The sequence below is a fragment of the Symphalangus syndactylus genome, chromosome 15 (assembly GCF_028878055.3).
Source record: "Symphalangus syndactylus isolate Jambi chromosome 15, NHGRI_mSymSyn1-v2.1_pri, whole genome shotgun sequence".
NCBI lineage: Eukaryota > Metazoa > Chordata > Mammalia > Primates > Hylobatidae > Symphalangus > Symphalangus syndactylus.
In genome coordinates, this window is record NC_072437.2 from 70,414,887 (window position 1) to 70,429,097 (window position 14,211).

General features: G+C 44.1%; 1 protein-coding gene across 4 annotated transcripts in view; it reads left to right on the forward strand.

Annotated features, from left to right (window-relative positions):
* The window catches only part of SACS (sacsin molecular chaperone), a 113,383-nt gene that overhangs the window by 50,042 nt on the left and 49,130 nt on the right, over positions 1-14,211 (forward strand). For 2 of the 4 annotated variants that reach the window (XM_063618837.1, XM_063618838.1), the window contains exons 1-2: positions 9,772-10,046; positions 10,144-10,294. In XM_063618837.1, coding sequence (XP_063474907.1) covers positions 10,036-10,046; positions 10,144-10,294 — 162 coding nt within the window. In that variant the 5' untranslated portion in view covers positions 9,772-10,035. Of the gene's footprint in view, positions 1-9,771; positions 10,047-10,143; positions 10,295-14,211 lie in introns of those variants that run through there. The other 2 variants (XM_055244026.2, XM_055244027.2) reach the window with 1 other exon arrangement.

Genomic DNA, 14,211 nt, shown 5'->3' on the forward strand with positions numbered 1-14,211 from the left:
AATCAGTGCAGCAGACTTCATTGTTGTCTTATTTTAAGAAATTGCCACAGCCACTCCAGGCTTCAGCAACCACCACCCTGATCAGTCAGCAGCCATCAGCATTGAGGCAAGAACCTCCACCAGCAGAAAGATTACAACTCGTTGAAGAGTCAGATGATCATCACAATTTTGTAACACGAAAGTATTTTTAAATTAAAGAATGTACTTTGTTTTTGTTTTTTGAGATGGAGTCTCGCTCTGTCGCCCAGGCTGGAGTGCAGTGGTGCGATCTCGGTTCACTGCAAGCTCCGCCTCCTAGGTTCACGCCATTCTCCTGCCTCAGCCTCCCAAGTAGCTGGGACTACAGGCACCCACCACAATGCCCAGCTAATTTTTTGTATTTTTAGTAGAGATGGGGTTTCACCATGTTAGCCAGGGTGGTCTCGATCTCCTGACCTTGTGATCCGCCCACCTCAGCCTCCCAAAGTGCTGGGATTACAGGTGTGAGTCACCATGCCCGGCCAGGAATGTACATTTTTAAAGACAGAATGCTATTTCACACTTAATAGACTATAGTACAGTGTATAAGCATAACTTTTATCTGCACTGGGAAAACAAAATATTATGTGACATTTTATTGTGATATTCATTATATTGCACTGATTTGGAATCAAATCTTCAATACCTCTGAGGTATTCCTGTGCCAAAAAAATGAAATTTTGGCCAAAAAAATGAAAAAGTTTTAGGTCCTGCATGAATGCCAATAATTCCTTCATTCTCTGGTCTTCCACAGTCTGAATCCCAACTCCCGTTAGGCCCTGTTTTTTTCACCATTACACCTCCCAAACTAACATAAAGTGAACGGGTGCATCTCTTCCTTAGGCTTTGAAAAATTGTTTTGGAGTTTGCTGTGAAAGGATAAATCAACTCACAACTTTCTCTAATAATAACTAGTTCATTAATATCTGTCCAATAAGAGAATTATTAAAGAAATGGACCCAAAACAGAAAAGTTAAGGACGACTCCCTTTTCTTCCCCTAATTTAAATTTGTACAGAGATGGTAAGTGGTTATAGTGAGTGATCATGAGAAGCCACACATGTGAACATCACTGCATTCGCTTATTTGGCAGTGAATGATGTGGAACACAGAGTGACATACAAGAGGCCGTGATCAAGAGGGACTTTCCATAGTTGATGAGTAAATGCATTTCATTCCTATGTAGTCACTGATGAGTGGAAGTTAAATGCTGAAGATGTCTACGAAGGCAGAAGTCACCTTGCTTGGGCTTGGCTAGAGAAAGCCTTCTGCTCTTCTGGCTGAGCACTGATTGATGGGTGGAAAATCAGTAATGTTATCTGAGTCTTCCCATCTCTGATGTCTTTTATTGCTACCTCCTGAAATGTGAAGGAGTGTTTCCAATACCCCATTCATGCACTTAACCACTGAAGTATGAGATCAGTATTCTTCCATTACATGATTTAAGGCTGAAGTTCTAGCTTTTTGACCAACCCTCCCCAGAAAGACCTTGTGATGACCCTTCTTACTGATCTCCATCCTGATTTGTGCACACATTTGCTGGGTTCTGTGCCAGGCACTGGGGTTGGGGAGAGGGTGATGGTGTGAACAAGGGATATGGAGGCATGTTTTCTGCTCTTGAATGTCTCCAGATGGGGACATAGCAAGTAAATATGTGGTTTGTGTAATATGGAAAGAGCTGGGATGGGTGGATATACAAAGTATTCAGAGAGTAAGAAAGGAGACATAAGCGTTGTTTGTCCTGGACTTATTGCCATTTTTCCTTAAACAGTGTTGGAGGGAGAGAGACAATTTTGAAGTGACATTTGAATGGGGCTATCAAGGGTGGGCCATCAAAATTGAACATGGAGGGAGGAGCCAGATGCTGCAGGAGGAAACAGAATGGGCTGAGAAAGGTGCAAAAAAAGAAGTACAAAGGCATGAACACGGCTGGAGAGCTCTGGGGCTGTTCAGGAAGGAGGGGTGGAGACAAGGCTGGGAAACATTTGGACATTACGATGCAGGTAACTTCAACTACTAAAAATATCTTGATGCTGGGAAGGGATTTAGTCACATTTGATTGTACAATAACTTGATGGTAATATGAAGGGTTGATTGGAGGAGAAAGGATGTGGGGCAGTGAGAACAGCTGGGGCCCCCAGTGGTGGCCTGAGTAAGGGACAGGAGAGAGCTGTGCCAATACCAACAGGAGGTGGCAATGGAGCCAAACGATATTTATCGTGGTCAAACACTTCGACATGGTGGCTGATTGGATGTGTCAGTAGAGGGTTTTCTGAGAATGACCATGGTTTATTACTTGCAATATTAATTTTTTAGCCATAATATTTTCAGATTATTTAAACCAAAATTGGAAAATATTCAGAAAACTGGAAAGGTGACAAAGGCTTAAAAGCCAAACATACATATCACAGTTTTAATTACCAATGAATTAAAAAATATGTTTTCTATCCAGCCTGGGCGACATGGTGAGACCTCGTCTCTACCAAAAAAAAAAAAAAAAAAAAAAAAAAAAAATTAGCTGGGTATGGTGGTACATGCCTGTAGTCCTGTAGTCCCAGTTACCCAGGAGACTGAGGTGGGAAGATCTCTTCAGCCCAGGAGTTTGAGGCTGCAGTGAGCCATGATCACACCACTGCACTCCAGCCTGGCAGCAGAGCTAGACTCTATCTCAAAAAAACAAAACAAAACAAAACACAAAGAATATGTCTCTCTGCCCTAAATGGTTTTCAAATTTTTGAGTTCTTTATGTAAATTACTTAGCCATTATAGTTATAAAGATTATAGAAATAGTGAACAATCATGATTTGTTTAGATTTAGGATTCATTGAGTTCTGAATGAAATATACATTTGAATATTATTATTTGCTTCCCCGATTAAAAAATTCATTTTTGGTGATTCAAAAACATCCATTTTTATAATTGATGAGTAAATAAACATTTTTTTTCATTTTATAGCTATCTAATATATCCAATGCATCTCTATCAAGAGAACATTTGAAATGGTTTGGGAAATGAGCAAAATGAAAGATTTTAACAGATGCAGCTTCAATTCAATTGTAATCACATAAAATCCATTTTACTTTTTATGGATCCGTTCCTAATTTTCCTTCAAAATCTCCCCTGACCTACAAAAAATTAGCCGGGCATGGTGTTGGGTGCCTGTAATCCCAGCTACCCAGGAGGCTGAGGTAGAAGAATTGTTTGAGCCTGGGAGGCAGAGGTTGCACTGAGCCGAGATTGCACCACTGCGCTCCAGCCTGGGCAACAAAGCGAGACTCCGTCTCAAAAAAAAAACAAAAAACAAAAAGCAAAAAAACCTCCGCTGACCTATTTCTAACTGGCGTTTTCTTTGTGTCCCCTCCAGTGGTGGATGCCTGCCAACTACTATAATTGTTCTACAGAACAGCAAATATGTGCAGCCGTTTATAATCTTTTCTGTATGAGGAAGACTGTAGCATGCTCCTCTTTTAATAATAGGCAAAGAAAATAAATTGGGTGTTATTCTTCACAAATGCAAAAATCTGTAATTTTGTGGATGGGGTTTCTATGATTCATTTTTCCAAGTTACTGTGGCAAAGGCCCTGCACAGCAATAAAGTGATGATAACCCATTGAACTGTTCATTGACAATATCACCCTAAGTCCAAATATTTAGAAATGGGATTTAAAAACTTGTTTTTATTTTAAAAAACCTTTAATGAATGTAAGTAAGAAATAGTAAAAATACAATATGATAAAAACAAATGGTTTCCATTTGTTTTTTATAAATAAACTCATGTTTCTCAATTACTTCTGACCAGAGGATGTTAGTTTAATCAAATCAACATCTAGGGATTCTATCTGAGACAGCACCTCAAAACAAAATAAAGGGCAGAACTCAAGTGACTGTCATCAACTGAAAAGAAGTAGAAAGTGTAAGATCACACCCTTTTTGCTGAATGTATATATCTCTATTCTATAATTCATGCTTGTGTATTGATCCTGTGTAGGCTAGTATGAGTGTTTGCCCGTGTGTGTGTGTGTGAGGGCTTCATGCTGCCCACGTCCAGCCAGACTGTGATATTGCCATGTGCTGGAGAGCACAAGACAGTGACAAGCCTGAAAAGAGACCTCAAGACAGTGGGCCCTGATGAGCGCTGAGCATGGTCTTTAGAATCTCAAGCAAAGGGTTGATTTCAGTCCCTTTACTCCAAAGCTGCAGGCAGCACAGCTTAGGGAAAATCAAGTGGAGCCCTGGGTTCCAATCCTGACACTTGCATTTGCAAAGAACTTTAGACAAATTACAAACCCTCTTTGGGTCCTGCGTCCTGATTTACGATGGTGGATGATAATGTCTCATTTTCAGGTTTATCTGGGAATTGACTGTAGTAGTGTGGATGTGACAGGTTCTACACCTATTTGGTGATAAATGAGTTAAAATGAGTACTGTTCCAACTATTGAATTTTAAAAATAATGAACCCCAAATTTGTCCATCTCTGGAGCCACAGAAACTTTTACAGATGAATGCCACTCTCCTATGTGAAGAGTATAGCATGTCTCCTGGGGTCATCTTTTCTTCAGCGTAAATATCTCTGTTACATCAATAACTGCTGCATACGGGGATATGTACAGCGATTAAAGGCTTTCAGCATGTTCAGAGCATAGTTACGTCATGGCCCTGTGTGTGGTCTTGGGCAATTATAACGTTCCTGACTCTGTCTTTCATCGTGTGTAAAGTAGAAACAGCAATGCCTCATAGGATTTTAGTGAAGATTAAATAAGATAGTGTTTGTAAAGCATTTAAGATGAAGAAGTGTTTGATGCCTACTAAGTGCTCAACTAGTGACAGCTTTATTATTATTATTGTTGTTATTATTATTAGGCTTGGTTTTGAGTTTCTCACCATCCCAATTGGAGCTTAAAATGAATGACTTTGTGGCTATGATTTCAGAGACAGTTGCAGGACTGACTTTTCCAAAATATGAACCCAGCGCCCCATACAGAAATTAAAATCCTTTGTTAAAATACAGATAAACTTGGAAGAGGTATTAGATATTGGTTGTGAAGAAAGCCCTTTGGTTTCCTTCCTGTGCGAAGAAGCAAGCAGTGCTCAGAGGGCAGTACCAAGGCCGGTGAGAATGGTAAGTGCTGCTGACAGCTGCCCAGTCGGCATCATCCTTTCTAAAGAGGTGGGGGAAGTCAGTTCTCTTTGTAAACACACTGTCTCTCTCTTTCTCTCTCTCTGTCACACACACACACACACACACACGAGGGAAACCCAGATCCCAGGGCCACTGTGGGGTGAGACCTTCCTCAAGAGCAGGAAGGATGTTGAGGAAATAGTGTGGCCCAAATGGGAAGAACCAATGATGTCACGTGACAGGTAGATCAGGCTGGGAGCTGAGCTCTGGAATGTGCTTGGGGATAAAAACAATGAGGGAAGAAAAGAAAAAGAGAGATGTCATTCCAGGCATAAGACCGAGCAGGAGGGCAGTGTCTGTCCTGCCTGGGGCATAAAGCCATGGTGGTAGCCCAGGGAAGCCCTGTTGATAGAAGACAATATCTGGGCAGTTGGCAGCAACTAATGACTTAGATAGGTTTCCTTGACTTTAGGACTCTCACTTTTATGTTGAAATTATATTTATTATGTTTGTGTATCATCCTATTCTTCAATCTCCTTACAAGCAGAGGTGTTGCTGTTATTCCCATTATCTTCAATTTCCCAGCACCCCGCAGAGGGTCTGCCCCACAAGCAGTGTGCACAGCTAACGTTTACTGAACACCACAGAATTGGGGACAGGGTGGAGAAAAGAGTAGGGCACATAGGAGAGGGAGGTGAGGTTGAGGTGAAGAGATTTGAGGCGCTCAAGACTCCCTTTGCCTGCTTCCTGTCTTTTCCAGCACTGGCCTTGAGTGTTCAGACGCCAGTGCAGAAGGAGACGGAGAGGAAGAGTAAGAGGCCCAGAGTGAGGGGAGCGTGAGGAGCCCACCCTCGTGTAATTCCTGCCTGGCTGCTGTGCCATAAGGTGAGCAGTCCCCTGAGCACAGGAACCAGGCTTCTTTGTCGGGACACCAGGGCCTGGCACTGAGTAGGTGCTTCATGCTTTATGACGTGAATGAACAGGAGAGGAACTGAGCACCTCCCAGGTCAGTGCCTCCTGCCACCTCACAATAAGCCTGGGAGGAAGGTGGCACCATGTCCAGCTGTACAGGTGAGAAAGAGAGTTGAGAGCTGTGACCTGTCCACGCTTTCCCAGCAGCAGGTGCGAGAGCTGGGGTCACACCCTCGATTCACTACCAGGGAGCCTGCTAGAGGAGGGAGAGGGGCAGAACATCAAGAACAACTCAGAAAAATAAAGGAAAAGCAGAAGGGATATTAACTGACTGGAAGAGTAGCAAGAGTTGTTAAGACAGAAAAAAGGAACAAGTGCATCAGAGTGTAGTGTATTTTGGCATTTTTTACTCTATTCCCTTTTTATATTGTTTCCTTTTTTCAGTGTATTCAGTTTTATGATGGAGTGTTTCACAAGTTTATATGATAAGTTTCCTACTATTGTATCTAGAGCTGAGCTTCTATTAAAATACACTATTAGCATGCATTCAGTTTAATCTACATGCTGCTATAGCCAGCTCACTCTCTTTCCATATTTTCTATAAAATGTTGCAAGAGTCAGGTGTGGTGGCTCACCCCTGTAATTCTATCACTTTGGGAGGCCGAGGTGGGCGGAAACACCTGTGGTCAGGAGTTCAAGACCAGCCTGGCCAACATGGCGAAACCCTGTCTCTACTAAAAATACAAAAATTAGCCAAGCATGGTAGTGAGCACCTGTAATCCCAGCTACTCGGGAGGCTGGGACACAAGAATTGCTTGAACCCAGGATGCAGAGACCTGGGCGACAGAGCGAGACTCTGTCTCAAAAAAAAAAAAAATTTGCAAGAGAGGATGTTTAATCAAAGGTGGTGATCAACATAAGAAGAACTGAAAAACATAATGTGGTTTTAATATTCCTTGAAATGGCGGGTGCAAATCAAGATGTGTCCCTCCACTATCCGGGGGCCTGAGTCACGTTTTTCGTTTCTAATGCTAAGTCCTCTTGCATTACTCACTGACTTATGTAAGCATGACTGTATTTCCAGCCCTCACTGGTTAATTTTCTTTGGCAAAGCTGTCTTTGAATAACCCAGGATTTCTGGCAACCAAACAACAAACTCTCATTAAAATGACCGGTAGACTCAAAAGCATCATGTAAAATCTGTACAATCCTGTTTTCTCCTAATTTGTACAGCACTCTAGGGAATTCATAATGCCCTCTTTGGAAAGAGAAAAGGCAGAAATGCTAACTCAGAAACATGACCTCATTTCCCAAAGCACGTTTAATGTCGCTAAAAATAAAAGCGAAGCAATTGTGTCTACCTGAGCACAAAGAGAAGAAAAGTTTTGTCATTTTTCTGGCACATGGTAATTGAATCTGGCCTGTCCAATAAATTCCATCTGGACCAGTGGGATATCCCACGGAGGATCTACTCTTGGGGCTACTCTGTGCCAGGCAGGGATGCTGGAGCTGGAATCCAGGCGCCCTGTGCTGGGTTCACTCCTGGCTCAGAAGGAGACAAGGCCAGGAGGAGTGGGCCAGGCATTGGACGGGAGTCTCGCAGCGCTAATGCCTCTCGAAGCATCTGGCACTCCCGCCACAGATGCTGGGGCTGAGGTTGAATCTGAAGGAGGAGTGGGCACCGGGGAAGGAAGGAACACATTTACACAGGCCACACAGGAGAGCTCCGAGAGCGAATGTGATGTGCTGGAGCCTGGTAGGAAATATGGTGGGTAGGAAAGTCAAGTGGAGGGCACTGGATGGAGAGCGTGCACAGGATAAGATTTTATTTTATCCTGCTAATGTATCTATTTGGGAGCAAAGATGTCTGTTCTGACCACTCTGGTAGTGGACTGAGTACATTGTAGGAAGAGAGTAAAATGAGCAAACCAACCACCAGGCTCCACGGAAAAACCGAGGTTTTTCATTCCATGTTTTCATTCAAATGGTTTTGTTCCCAGAGGTGGTCCAGGAAAAGCCTTTGCATTCACATCAGCTACATCGTGAATTTTTTTCAGGTGTAACTCACATACCATAAAATTTGCCATTTTAAAGGGTACAGTTCACCCGGTTTTAAGGATGTTTGAAAAATTGTGCACATTGCACCACTAATTCCCGAACATTTCCACCATCCCCCAAAGAAACCCCACACCCATTAGCACTGCCTCCTCGTTCCCTCCCGCCACAGCCCCACTAATCCACGTTCTGTCTATGGGTTTGCCAATTCTGGACGTGTCATATAAATGGAATCATACAACATGTGGTCTTCAGTGACTGGCTTCTTTCACTTAGCAGAATGTCTGCAAGGGTCACCCATATTGTATGCTGATTCACTACTCCATCAAATTCTATGATGAGTTTATAGTTTTTCCAATAAGAAAACCAGGCATGTACCACCACACCCAGCTAATTTTTGTATTTTTAGTAGAGACAGGGTTTCACCATGTTGGCCAGGCTGGTCTCGAACTCCCGACCTCAAGTAATCCACCCGTCTTGGCCTCCCAAAGCGCTGGGATTACAGATGTGATGAGCCACTGCACCCAGCCAAGAAGTACATATTTGGTTCTTAGGGTTTTCTGGCCTTGTCTTTATACTGAATCACCATATTCTCCTCCAACTGAGGGAGCATACTTACCTCTCCCAAGTAGGAAGAGGCATGCATGACTTCTATCATTCCCTTTTTAACTATGGTAAGAGAGATGGAACAGCTGTAGAACATTCTCTGTATTTACTACTGATGATGAGTTCTGAGTAATAATATTTTTGGGGGGGGAAGGGAGAAGTGGCAATTTATTATCTATTTTTTGGGGCAACTCTAAAATTTAATTCTGTTCTATTCAAGGTATTTAAAATAAGAAGCACACAAGTTTACTTGTTCATGATGTAGCCTTTCAATTGCCTTAATAGATGTCACTTTTTTTTTGCAATGTGTATCATATATACCTAAGAGAAATAAGCCAAAGGGACAGCCTGAGGTTCCCCCAAGCCTCTAAGCCCCACACACTTTCAAATTACAAGGCAACTTTACTTATCGTGGGGCGATTTCATCAACTCTAAGACTCATGTTCCTGCTTTCAAGGAGCTTGCGGCTGTGATGGGAAGACATTCAGGCTACCAACAATATAATATTGCCAAAATAAGTAATATTTTTAACATGTCATAGGATATACTTATGTGCATTCTGATTTTACTTTGCTGCTGGCTCTCCTTCCTCCAGCAAACTGAGCCACTGATCCTACTTCTGTGCCTCAAAAACCGAGCACAGAACGAAACCGTGGAAGACACTTGTGTGTTCTGTAACCAGCACGTTCCCTTCTCGGAGGCCACTGTAGATCTTACTGGAGCTGCTTCCATGGAATGAAAGTCATTAGTGTTCAAAGAGACACAGGCCCTAGAAATGTCTAGTTCTGCATTTCAATGCACTGTTGAGCTCTAAAAGGGACAACGCACCTGTCTTTTAAATGTACGCTCTGGAGATACCCTTATTGGGTTTGCCTTCTGGCAGAGGCGCCTCTGCAGGCGGGGCGGGGCCTGGCAGGCGGAGCCTGGTGGGCGAGTGGGGCGGGGCGGCTCCTTCGGTAACTGTTCGGATTGGGCAAGACGGAACTTGACTGGGCGGGGCCTAGATGGGCGCGCCCTGGGGGCGGGGCCTGGCGAGAGGGGCGGGGCGGCTCCCCAGCTAACGGTCCCGGCGGGTGAGCGCGTGCCCGCGGGCGGCGCCTGCAGGGCCCGGGGTGGGCTGGGAGCGCGCCGCCCCCGCCCCCGCCGGCTCCTCGGCCGCCGCGGCTTCCTCTAGCGTTTCCCCCTCGGCGCGGGCAGCTGCGTACGGGACTGCGCCATGCGGATCCCGCCCTCCCGGCCCGCGCGGGGACTGTGGGCGCGGCAGGGCCGGCCGTGATCGGGCGCCGGCGTCAGGGGCGGGTGCTAGTGGCGCCCGCGGCGCCGCGATGGGGGAGAGGTAACGCGGGCGGAGGCCACGCGGGCGGAGGCCGCGCGGGCGCTGGGCGGGCGGGTGGCCGCCGCGGCCCGGCTGAGCGTCCCTCTGCTTTCCACAGGTGGGTCCCGGTGACCGTGCTCCCCGGATGCGTGGGCTGCAGGACCGTCGTGGCGCTGGCGTCCTGGACCGTGCGCGAGGTGAAGGAACGTATCTTCGCCGAGACTGGCTTCCCGGTGTCGGAGCAGCGGCTGTGGCGCGGCGGCCGCGAGGTAGGCGGTGGTCGGGGACGCTGTGCTGGGCTCCGCCACGCGGGGGAATGGCGGGCGTCGAGGGCCCGGGGTGGGCGACGCAAGTTTCGGCGCGCGGCGCGAATGACTCCAGCAGCGTGGCCGCCTGTGCCTGTCCTGAGTTGTGGCTTTTCATCACTTGCCGTTCCCATTTGCATCCCCCACCCCGAACCCCATCATTTCGTCTGAATCTTCGCTTTCTGAAATTCAGAGATTTTTTTTGGTGGACATTGGAGTCAGAAGTGTTTTTTTAGGCATCATCAATGAAGTGACTTAATCATTACTCATTTATTTCTATTTATGTAATAAGTTTAAGTAGAATGTTGGTAAATATCTTCACCTTTGATATATTGAAAGTTTTTTCTCCATTTTTGATGCAGAAATTTAGCACTGAAAGAATCTTTAGACATAATTTAATATAGAACCTGTTATCTTGAGTACACATACTAAAACTTTTAAAGTGCAAGTGATAGGTTGACTTCATAGGTCAGAAAATTTTGGAAAACAAGAATATTTCATATTGTCATGTATTCTTTAAGATTAGTTAAAATTCTATAGCTTTCTTAAAGGGGGAGTTCAGTTGAAGACATTTTACTGACAGTTAACTTACTCTTTTAAAACATTTCTTTTTTTCTAATAAACATCTTTGTGTGATAACATCATTTCCAGCATTTAAGAGTCAGAAAGAGTTGAACAGATAATATAAGGAATACTTGAGCGTATAGGATGACATTTCAAGTGTTGGATTTCCTTACTACTCGATACAAATATTATTGGTGAAGTAGTTGGTATCTGTGATTTTTCCTGCTTCAGTGTAATCCTGACCTTCTGTGTACTTGAGTCAGTTTTCTAGTCCTTTGCCCTCCTTAACACACATTTATTACCTGTTTTCATGCTCCTCGGGGGATTCATCAGTCCTTTTGATCAGTTCCCCAAGGTGTTCGTTGGCATGCAGACATTGATTTGATTGAAGGCTTTATTATTTATTTTTACTTTTTTAAAGAGTTCAGCTTTTTACTGAACATGCTGTAAAACAGGTTGGGTCAAAAAGTCCAAAGCCATGTCATCACCAGAGTCGTCAGATTCTTTGCGTCCACTTCCTTGTGCTCAGCTGGAGCAGCAGCAGTGGAGGGGCATGACTGGCCTGTGGATGAACCCCTAGCCGCTGGAGCAGATCCTCCAGCCCCTACATTGCAGGCTCCTGATGTTGACATTGGCCAGGGCCTCTGCGAACAAGCCAGGCCAAAAAGGTTCAGCATATCCCCCGACTGCTTTTTTTCCTTTTTTTTTTTTTTTGAGTCGGAGTCTCGCTTTGTCGCCAGGCTGGAGTGCAGTGGCGTGATCTTGGCTCACTGCAACCTCCGCTTCCCTGGTTCAAGCGATTCTCCTGCCTCAGCCTCCCGAGTAGCTGAGAATACAGGCGCGTGCCACCACGCCCAGCTAATTTTTGTATTTTTAGTAGAGATGGGAGGCGGCGCGGGGCGAGGGAGGGTGTTCACCATGTTGGCCAGGATGGTCTCCTTCTCTTGACCTCATGATCCGCCTGCCTTGGCCTCTCAAAAGTGTTGGGATTACAGGCGTGAGCCACTGCGCTCGGCCCCCCGACTGCTTTAATGAGGGCATTGATCTTAACCTCCATGATGGACACCTCATCGTAGTGTAGAATGAGGGCCCAGTGAAGTCTACAGCCGCTGAGACAGAGGCATTTGAATGCTGGGCTTGTGCTGCTGGACCAGGTGCTAGTTGCTGGATGAAATGAGGGCCTCACCCCAGCATAGCCTTAGCTTCTTTGGAAGGAATGGACCTCCTGGTGGCAGTTGGAGAGGCTGATTGAGGACTTTAGGCGGACTTGTGAAGGAGCAGTTTGTCATTCTTAACTCCTTTCTCTATGCCTGCCCACATCTCTTAATCTTCCTCTCCTGGGTCTATACCCACTTCTTTGGTTCCTCCTCTCGTTCTACTTGGTCATCTTGTCCCCTAGATGTGGTCACACTGAAAGGCTCCGTTGTGGCTAGCCTTGCCATTTAGAAGTGTTTTTGCAGGTGTCCCTGCAAAGCATGGATATGGGATGGTGAAAGTGGCAGAGTGTGTTGACTGTTTGGGATTGGGGGTGTGGGTAGACAGGGGTCTAAGTAGGACCCTTTTGTCCTGGTATGAGGTAATGAGGTTCTGGACTGTGGCTGTAAAGGTGAAACCAAAGGAAAGGATATACAAGAGACTTTGCAAAAGGCAAAATTGCCACAGTTTGGTACCAAATGGATGTGGACGTGGGGGATGGGTGGAGAATAAGTTGGAAGGTCTTGCCAAGGACGTTGGCAAGCTTTGAGTCAGACCAAGAAAATAAAGATTTAATCATCAGAGATAAGCACATACAGAGGGGGAAGTATAGTGACCAGTTTGCTTTTATATATAGTTCAGCTGTTGGTGAGACATAAAGAAGCATCTAGGAAACTAGAAAACGGAGAGGTGGGTGCCTTAGGTCCTACTTCCTGTCCTGCCTGTGTATATGTAACAGATGCCAAATTAGTTCATGTGTTGGGGACTGATTTCCTATTTCTAGTATGAATGGGATAAAGCTAATTCTAACCAATTCTAAAGTCTCTGCTAGATAGTGGTATTCAGTAGGCAGCTGCAAATCTGGAACTGAAACTCAAGGGAGAGAGGTCAGGCTGGAGATAGTAACTGATGCTGGGCACATTGCTCCTTCTGTGTTTTGGTAAAATGGGTTGAGAATATGCTTATCATTTATTGAGCCGCTGTGTTACAGATACTGTTGTATGCATGAGGGATTTGTCCTGGTCTCCTTACTTTCTGTACATCATCTTCATGCTAGTCTCCATCTCTAAAACACAAAGCTGAGTATGCTATTACAGGTCCCAGATTATAAAGCACTTTCATGCACATATTCCCACTAAACCTTAAAGCAAGCCTATAAAACCTAGTTCACTCTTTGCACAGGTACTTCAGCAGGAGGACCATTCTTCGCAACAAAAATTTAGAAACAACCCAAATTCTGTGACATATTAATGACTATTATACACCAGTTAAAAATGAATTAACTAAACTGTACACAAATTTAAAAAAAAATTTTTTCAAATACAGACAGATCTCACTGTGTTGCCCAGGCTGGGGCTTTCTTTTAATAATTGTTTAACAATAGAATGATCATCTATGGTGATGTCATTCAACCAGAGAACAAGAACAGTGTCAGTACTTACCTCTGTGCATCTTCTCCCCAGCCTGTATTCCTGTCCCTCTTCCCTTACCCCTTTGTGCTGATTATTCTCTTGCCTTTTTGGCAGTTTTAATAGTTCTATAAGTATGTGCATTTGTGTGTATACTTATGTATGTATGGATATGTGTTATGTTTGTATATATGTGGATATATGTTTGTGTGTGTAGCCTGAATACGTAACCTAAACAATATGCTGTTTACATTCAGTTGTTTTTAAACTTTATAAGAAACATTCTGTAGGTAGCAACTTAGAGCCAGCTTATTTTATGCAATCATATTATTATTCATCTAAACTAATTTAAAAACAGAATTTTTTTTGGTCCTCTAATGTGTGTTGAGGCCTCATGGAGCTCTGTTACGAGCAATACACTTTGGAAATGTAGATCAGAAGAATGATTTTGTTTATGTTAATGATCCTGATTCATCGTTTAAAAATTTAAATTATGTTAATGGAGAAATATATGTATCTTTATCTACTTGTAATTAATGAAAAATCTTTTAGTCCCTTAAATTTTTAAATAAAGTTTTTGACTAAATCTCTGTTCCCTGGAATATTCACTTCTCCAGACAACTTCCTTCATGATAAGAAGATTTAACAAGGATTACTTAAGTGAAAAAATTTGAGATAATGTCTTGAATTTACAGTATTAGAGACTATATTGCT